Raw genomic sequence first — 9,579 nt, forward strand, 5'->3', positions numbered from 1 at the left:
TAAGGTAAATACTTACCCACTTCCGTGGCTTTATAACGTGCTCAAGTTGATTTGGCGTCCTACTTTAACCCAAACCCATAAAGTTCCTTGACCTCATGACCTGCCAAATTTATTATTTCGAAGGCTGAGTATTGCAATTGTCCATTTTTATTAAAACAAAGTTGCCACTCAAGCCTTGAAATGAGATTTTGGAGAATGCCTCGAGAAGCTGGGGTCCATTGGAAACATCCGAGGAATCAGATATCTTGGAGGATTTTGCATTTTTGAAGTTTTTAGACTTCCATGGCTAGTGTGTGGATGGCATTTCAGCCCGTAAAGCACAGATGCTAGGTTCATAAGGCATTTCATAGGGACAATCTTCTTGAAATCTAGTTTTCCATCTGCTTGTGAAATTATCCAACTCCTTTGTTTTGGTAACATACCCTCATTGCACTGAGACAAAATGTGGCTAATTTTTTATTGGTTTAGTTATGGATTAATTAAATGAACAAGGGTTTTGGTGCAATTAATTTTGAAGTCTGTAAATGAAAAAGAAAAAGAAATGTTAGCAATCTCTGGTTATTTCTTTGATCCTAAAAAATTGTCACAATTCTCCGAGTTATCAAGTTTAAATAGACTTGAAAGTTAATACCACTCAAGATAATCTTATAAAAACTGGATATAGTTGAGCAGCTTACTTTTGAAATTACAAACTTACCAGCTACCTCGTCTTACCTGATTACGTCCACTATGCTCATTACCTACCTATAATTATTAACTAAAATAAAAAGCCCACAACTTCAACTGATTAATTGTAATGTATACTTCTTATGATCTCTTGACATGAATCCCATGAATCATGATATTTTCTTATTGGCGATCAATCTATGGCATCTATGGCAAAGGATCAGTGTTGTGCTCATCTGATGATGGGCCAAAAATGTTGGTATTCCTCTTGGCTTATAGTAGGCAAGGTTCCATTGTCATTTGTCTCGTCAGGGCTCCTTTCAAGGCTTGTAATGCTGATCATCTTTCGCTGTTTCTTGCAAAATGACATGATTGCAAATGTTAGTAGGGAGATGGTAGTGACAACTCCTGTGATGAGAAAAAGTCCCCAGAAGCTGTAAAAGCTTAGGCTGTTGGAGTCAACGATGATGCTGCCAGCTGTGTTCTGACAGTTCTTGTCTCCAATCCATTTCTTCTCAATTCGTATTATGTCGTCTCCATCAGTAATGTTTAGAATTGCATGGGATATGTCTGGGACTAGTGGAGAACCCTTGGCGAACGCCTATGTAGAACTAGAAATTAGTAAGATGAAACTGGTATCCGTACTTGATCTTAGAATTAACAATTTAAAATGTAAAATGCTTCCTTTCTCTCTTCTGCTCTTTTCTTTTCTTAGTTGTGAGTTCTTCCATATTTAATTAAAGATTGTGAAGAATCTTACATTGTTTGCTGAGAAAATTGTCATGTTTATCAAGTATAAAGAGTTTCATTGTTTACAAGTTATTGCTTGTGTAAGTATGCCATTATAATTAGTTTGTAGCATATAAATTTACATAAGAAATGGTATACTTACAAATCCATATCCTGCAGTCTTATAAATAGGTGCAACCATTGTGTAAGAATCACAATACTTGGCAAGGAACAACTTGATGTAAGGTATTGAATGAACTATTGCAGACACTCCACCGTTCGCACTTCCTTTGTTGAGTGCCTCAATAAATTCCTCGGGGAAGTAGTAACCTCTCATCTTTGATTCGTCGAAACCGATCTGTTGAAGCAAACCCTCCATAAATGAACCCTTCTTATATCCAATATAGTCACCCTTGTTTATCAGATCATGGATGTCAGTTATTTTTGGTTGAATCTGTTGGACTGTAAGCATTGAGGCTAGACTAGCTGTGTAACTCGATGTTAATACAAGGAGAACACAGAACCATACGATAACAACTATCTTCGATAGGATGCTCTCTAGTTTCTCTTCTGCAATTTATTAGCTAAATTATTAGTTTGTAAATAAAGAGTGATAGATCTGTAAACTGTAATAGCTAATAATATTTAAAAGACATTCTTGGATTAAAAGAAAAACCTTAAGGTATCCAGAGATCATTCTTTTGTGAAAAGATTTTTTACTTGCGATATGCAAACAAGGATAGATGCACTATGGTATGGAGATGCATAGATAATGGACCCCTGAGTGAAGCTCTCATCTTTGGCTCCAAAATCAATATGGCAATGCCTGTGTAGATTATAAACACAATGCTCACTAGCCATAGGTCTGCAGTTAATGGCTTCAAGAAAATTAATGTGTTTCTATTCACGGTTTCCTTAATCGGCACAATCATTCCTACTCCTGACTCGGTGTATGATACTGAAAAATCAACATAGCGTATACGGTTGTATCTTATTGTAACGTCCCCTATCACCACATCATAGTTCTGCAAGCAATATAATCTTTAATCAGAAGATTGTTTATGTATTCATGGGATTGATTGATCAATTATGGGAGTTCAGAAAGTAAAAAGAAGAAATACAAGTATATATATGGGTAAGGCTACGGTGCTATGGGTTGCATAGAGGGCTACGGTGCTATAGCTCAATATTCGAGTTTTCAAAATCCTAACGGTCGATCTAAACCGTTCATCTTGTTCTCCATATTAATATGTATTTGGAGACCAAATTTTACATTTTTTTGGAAATTTTTTACTACTTTTTTAGATATGTAGAAAATTAGTTGATGTAAAAAGTTCTGCACCATACAGATATTTGATTTTCTACCTGTCTAAAAAATTAGTATATGAAAATCAAAATATAGAGCCATACATGGATCAATCCGTAATATGCATATTACCATAGCATCATTCTTCTTTTATATATATACATATAAAGAGAAGGGAATGGAACTATACATGTTCCATAAAGAGATACTTACCCCAAGATAAACTTGATACACGAATTCGTCACAAGTCAACATCTGTGAGCTGATCTGGTTAGTCCCTCCATAAAGTTTGTACTCAAATGGGACTGCATAAGGCAATCTCTTTATTGCTTCCTCAAACACATCGATAGCATACCCACTTGCTATTATGGCATTTGTCACAGGATCTATCTCCACGTTCATGAATTCAGGTGTCGGATTCATTCTCACTCCTACACGCAGTTTTCTCCCGCTGACCGGGATCTCCCAACCCTTCGGCACTCTCATTGATTCCCCTGGCCAAATGACGGGGTTCAAATCTAGTGATGAAGTTGAGTAAGTCTTATTATAGTTTGCATCTACACTTCTTGATAGTCCTTGTTTTTCTCTCCAATACCCAATACCCCTTATCCCTGTTCCAACCACACTTATTATTTCAAATGTAGAGTACTGCAACTGCCCATCTCTCAATTCAAAATTGCCATTCAAGCCTTGAAACTTGGTGTTGGAAATTGCCTTGAGAAGTTGTGGTCCATTAGAGAAGACAGGCAAGTGCACACAACTCGTAAAGTTCTCTTCAAGTTTCGTACTTTGAACCCCAACCTTTTCTACTGCCATTGCCAGTGCGTTAACTGTGTCGTAGGCCCAAATGGCAGACATAGTAACTTCGCAGGGTTCATCCTTGGGGTTGTCTTCTTGGAATCTCTTTCTCCACCTAGTTGCAAAGTTCTCCAACTTCACTGTCTTGGGTACATAAGGTCGTACCCCAAGAGCTCCACTCATTGCAGTGACTACATTTCGATTGAAACATTCAATGACATTCACCAATCCATTCGTCATGATCCATACATATCCTTGCTCCATCATCCCTAGTTCTCTGGCCTTTAAAAATAGTGTAGCGCCCTTGGAAGGCGTCATGTGTGTGACAAACACCCTTGTTTGCATAGTCTGTAACTTGTAGAGCTCTTCTTGGATTTGGCCATCAGTTGATAATTCGTTTATTATGCTGCGATATGGAATTCGGACATCAATCTCTTGGAGTGCATCGGCAAGGAAAGGTATTATACCCCTTCCGAAATCAGTATCTTCATAGATTGGAACTACCTCTCGCCATCCATAGGATTTGATGAGCGCAGTAATGGCATGCACTTCAGCAGCATCATTTATTGTTGTTCTTATAAAATATGGCAAATGCATGGAGGAGAGGGTGGGGCTTGTTGCTGAGAATGAAATAACTGGCACCTGTGTTTTGTTACCGATTTTGGATATCATGACAGCTTGAGAGGATCTCTCCGGTCCTATGATGGCTTGAGTCTTCATGTTCTGTAGCAAGTCTAGTGCTGCATGTAGATGAAAACCTCTAATTAGGAGCCTAACTTGGATCAATTAGGATAGGTTTGAGGATGAACAAAGTGTGGATAACTGGTATGAATGAACTAACAAATGCCACATAAGTGAATTGATGTGATATTTTTTCAAGCTAAAGATAGAGAGTAAAATTTACGAAGTAAAAGAAAATTATTATTATGTCTTATTTATTTTTATTGTTATATGTAGTATGTAATTTTGAACCCTTGCTAAGAGAGAAATTAAATAAATTTTAATTTATTGCAACTTGTGTTTTTTGTGGCTCTATTCTCTTGTTCTTTACTGTTGAAACCTAGCTGATGAAATCCCTAACAAAAAGAAATAGAACGAGCAGGTCAAGAACTCGTCACCCTTCATCAATTCCTTGAACTCTGGGAAGTGTGTGCGTGGGTGAAGTGGGCGGGTACAATCTGTATGAGACACCGATTGCTCCAAGTAACTTTTGCTTTATTTTTAATTTTGCTTTAAAATGTTAGCTGTGCTATGTAATAAATGGATCTAATGGCTCATTCCTTGGCATTCACTACATGTGCAATATTAATTACTCTTTAAGTTTTTTTATTATTATTATTTTTTAAAAGAAGCCCTTAGGCATCTTTGATTGAATTGAAATTGTTCAGAATTACAGTTTAAATCCTACTAATAGAAAACAGCCTCCAGTGGGCCTAACGGAAAAAAACAGGAATGTAAAAGTTACTGAAAGGGAAAAACAACCTAAACTACTTTGCCTTTAGAAAGAATTCATCTCCTAGTGTTGTATCCACTGTGATTCCACTATAATTACTCTTAAGTTAGCTACATGGAGTACATGTTAGCTTGTCGACTTAGAGCAAATTTACATGTAGATTTTCATTTTCTATACTACGGGTGTAAATGGTCGGATACAGATTAAATAGTGGTCAAACTGTATCCTTATTTGTTATAATTTTTCGGATACAGATATGAATATGTACAGATCAGATAATGTAAGTAATTTTCTAGATTCAGATCTAGACAAAATCTGATAATATCCGATCGGTTTACATCCCTATGTTGCGCACTTGATATGTATGTACAATTAATAAAGATTCAAAGGTCAATGCCTCGATGCCAACCAAAACCCAAGGATATATTTATATAGGAGTAAGGCTACGGTGCTATGGGTTGCATAGAGGGCTACAATGTTATGACTTAATATTCGAGTTTTCAAAATCCTAACGGTCAATCCGAATTGTTCATTTTGTTCTCCATATTAATATGTGTTTGGAGACCAAATTTTACATTTTTTGAAAATTTTTTACTATTTTTTTAGACAGGTAGAAAATCAAATATCTGAATGGTGCAGAATTTTTTAAATCAAGTGATTTTCTATCTATCTAAAAAAAATAGTAAACAATTTCTAAAAAATGTAAAATTTGGTTTCCAAATACATATTAATATGGAGAACAAGATTAATGGTTCGGATCGACCGTTAGGATTTTAAAAACTCGAATATTGAGTCGTAGCACCGTCGCCTTCTATGCAACCCATAGCACCGTAGCCTTACTCTTTATATAGATAACCTTGAATGAGTCTCAGACCAAGTGGAGATTACAGCCTTTGGTCGTTGTAGGAGACTTTTTACCTTACAAAATAATTAAATACTTATGCATATTAATTTTAAATTTGTATATAAGAATACCGCAAAGGCTTCTATAAGGGACCAGTGGACCACTAGAGTCACTATCTATTATTACCATAGTAGTTTAGTGTTTTATTATTAGTTACACAGGTTATTTTGCCTTTTTTCATTAAATTTTACATATGATCCATATTTTTTTTTTCATATTTTTGTTCATTTTTCATTATGTTCTACATTTTTTTTATTAATTTTGTCTGGTCCAGTCATACTCCATAGACATGTTAGGTGCTCTCTAATAAATTCCTTACAATTTGGAGAGGGGCCCACTGCCACCTAAGACTGTCACTTGTGCGCTCCTTAATTTGAGGGAAATTAATTCAACAAAATGTTTAGTATTAGGGTTTTGTCGGCTAGAAGAGAAGGAAGACAGCAAATGACAAAGAGAGACAGTAAACTAAATTTCCTTGATTCTTATGGTTACGTCTTAAGATAACTACTAGAGTGGAAAAAATGGCACAGCGGAGCCGGTTTCGTCACGGAACGGCACGGCACGTGTGTCAGTTACGTGCCGTGACTCGCATATCCTGTGCCATGGCTCGCATGTTCCGTGCCGTGACCATTCGCGTGCTGTGACCATTCTTTGAAACTTTGACACAGCACGTCATGTAAAAAATCTAGTCATGGCATGGCACGACACGTAGTCACGCGAGTCACGTGTAATTAGGATCATCAGATATTGATTAAATGGTGACTCTTGAATTAACTAACTTAAATTATGATTAAATAGTCATCCGAGTCACGCGAAACACGTTTGGTCACGGTATGTTTGGACACGGCGTGACCATTCGTCTGCCGTGACAACCCCTTGATATTTTAGTCACATCACGTCACGGCACGTTTTTTCTCTCTAATAACTACAATATAAAGGATACATAGTCCCTTGGGCCAAAACACAATGGTTTGAAAACATTTAGAAAATAAATTGGAAAATTGAGATTTGTAAATTGGAATGGTTTGAAAACAGAGGAGCATCCTTAAAAGTGTAAATATACTTTTTGTCTTCTTTCTTTTGGATACTCAGTAGAGGCTACTGAGATGTACAAAAGTAAATTACATCCTACTATATACTGTTTCATCAAATAGTACTCATCGAAAACAAAAATAAACAACTAAATACTCATCCACAACATGAACTAGGGGTGCAAACGGATCGGATAATATCCGATCGTATCCAGATCCATATCCGAAAATTTGAATTTTAATTATCCATATCTGAATAATAGATATATACCATATAATTTAATATATATTATGGAAATATATATGTATATATCTACAGATATCCGATATCTAATCCGTATCCGTATCTGAAAAATAAAAGCGGATACGGATATGGTTTACCACTATCCGATCCGTTTGCACCCCTGACATGAACCAGTTTAATTAAAAACAAATTCACTTAAAAAAACCGGTTTATTTATTTCTACAATAATAGTAGAGAACTAAAAAGTATCAATAAATGTTTTAACACCTGCTGATGAAGCTTGAAGGTCGTCACTGTTCGCATCTCTCCCATGTATCATAAGCCTGGTTGTGTAATTCTCATGCATCATGTAGAAATCTTCTACAGCCATTGCAATGCTTGTTTGGCCAATTTTGCCTACAAGGGTTGAAGAATCTAGTATAACTCCTACATGAAATTGAGCTGATATTGTGAGGTTGCTCCAAGGTTGGGCTGTAACAACTGAAAACAAGGTAACATAGAAGAAAACCATTAGCTTGATTGGTCTCTCCATTTTTAGCATCAGGCTTATAGCTAGAGTACAGTATGTTCCTCCAATGCTGCTTCTTTTATAGTGTTTTTAGAGAGTATATGTATATATACCTTAATATGACTTTGCCAAAGTCAAGCAAAAAAAAAGTGAATATTAATATGATGAGTGATAATGACAAATTTTATCTGCACCCCTTGCACTCAAAATGTATTTATACTTTTTTTTGAAAAGTTTTTGCTTGATGATATATATACGTTTATAACTTACGTTACTAGTAACTTAAAATTTACTTATTATCATTCACAAAAAAACACTATTATAAAGACTTTGTATACTAGATTAAAATATTTACGAATTTGGATATATATAATTTAAATGTTAAGTATAGATATTTTAAAATGAATATAACAAGTGCAGAATATAGGTGCAAAATTACTATTTCTATCAATATTGCAAACTGCAATGGTATGCCAGTTAGATGCAATATTACTATATGAAACTTGTATAACTTAATTAATTGATTGAGAAGAAATTAATGAATTTGGACTAATTAATATCCTTTTGTTATATAATAAAAGATTCACTACTAAATGTCTATTAAAAATAAGTTACATCAATGACTAGCTTCTATTACAACGATATATAATACATCTTTGTCACCACTGCATAGAGCAGATGATCATGACATCAAGTTCTCCTACAGAGAACATTGGTTCAATTATTGCTTAAAACAGGAGAGGAATGTGTGAGTTTGCCTACGGTCTGTAATAAAAAACAAAACAAATAATACATCTTTGAAGTATCAGTGTGTTCCTCATTACTTCAAAAGTACTTCAACATCATTTCTTTATAAGTTATTTTTACATTTTTTTTTGTGTTAAACTTTTTTAAGATAGGTAGAAAATCCATAAAAAAAAGGAAAAAAAAATTCAAAAAAAATCTAAAATTTGAACTCCAAGCACGGTTTAATATGGATATTATGTTAAACGGTTTGAATCGATTATTTGGACTTTTTAAATGCAAAAACAACTTATAAACATAGAGGAGGGATCAAGTTACAACATTTTTTGAGTTACAACAAGCTACAACAAGTATTATTTACATTTTCAAAGTCCAAATTGTTGATCCAAACCGTTAGATGTGATATCTACAATAAAATGTGCTTGGAGACCAAATTTTACATTTTTTGGAATTTTTTTATTATTTATTAAGGTGGGTACAAAAACTAGTCAAATTCATACCATTGAATTTTGTACCCATCTTAATAAATAGTAAAAAAATTCCAAACAAATGTAAAATTTGGTCTCCAAGCACATTTTATTGTAGAGATCACATCTAACGGCTTGGATCGACGATTTGGACTTTGAAAATGTAAATAATGCTTGTTGTAATTTGTTGTAACTCAAAAAATGTTGTAACTTGATCCCTCCTCATAAACATATGGTGTTGAAGTACTTATGAAAGCGTATTAGCGGGTCTCATTTTTATATATTAATATGCCAATAGATAATACCTATTTATATAAAGTTGGACTCTTTAAATATGCCAATAGATAATACTTATTTATAGAAAGTTGGACTCTTTAAATATTTATAGAAAGTTGGACTCTTTAAATATACAAAATTTGATCTCTAATATTTTATTTATTTTTAATATATATAAATTATTTTTTTATATATATACAAATTAATTTTTCTTTTTGGGACACCTTGGATCTTGGGGCCTGGAGCAGTAGCCCCAAGTGCCCTGCATCAAAGTCAGCCTGTAACCAACCGTTATGGTTGAATCCATTTACCCTTAAAATCGAGCTGAATTAGAATCAGAAAATTAAGATAGAGAACACTAGATAAATAAGTGTTATGTAATTTTATTTTATGAGTGAGCCAAATAATAATATTTTTTGTAAAAATTAAAATTTTAAAGGTCAAAATGCAAAA

The 9,579-nt window shown here is 34.3% G+C and overlaps 1 protein-coding gene across 1 annotated transcript; it reads right to left on the reverse strand.

Moving 5' to 3' along the window:
• Positions 1–542: 542 nt before the first annotated feature.
• Positions 543–7,721, reverse strand: LOC144545782 (glutamate receptor 2.7-like). The gene is made up of 5 exons (XM_078294347.1): positions 7,399–7,721; positions 2,915–4,239; positions 2,120–2,420; positions 1,559–1,965; positions 543–1,267 (listed from the first exon to the last, which is right to left on the reverse strand). Exons 1-5 carry the CDS (start codon positions 7,670–7,672, stop codon positions 899–901), a joined length of 2,676 nt encoding a protein of 891 aa, XP_078150473.1. The 5' UTR covers positions 7,673–7,721; the 3' UTR covers positions 543–898.
• Between the last annotated feature and the right edge of the window lie 1,858 nt (positions 7,722–9,579).

Source organism: Carex rostrata, chromosome 28, assembly GCF_964058835.1.
Source record: "Carex rostrata chromosome 28, lpCarRost1.2, whole genome shotgun sequence".
In the NCBI taxonomy this organism is placed as follows: domain Eukaryota; kingdom Viridiplantae; phylum Streptophyta; class Magnoliopsida; order Poales; family Cyperaceae; genus Carex; species Carex rostrata.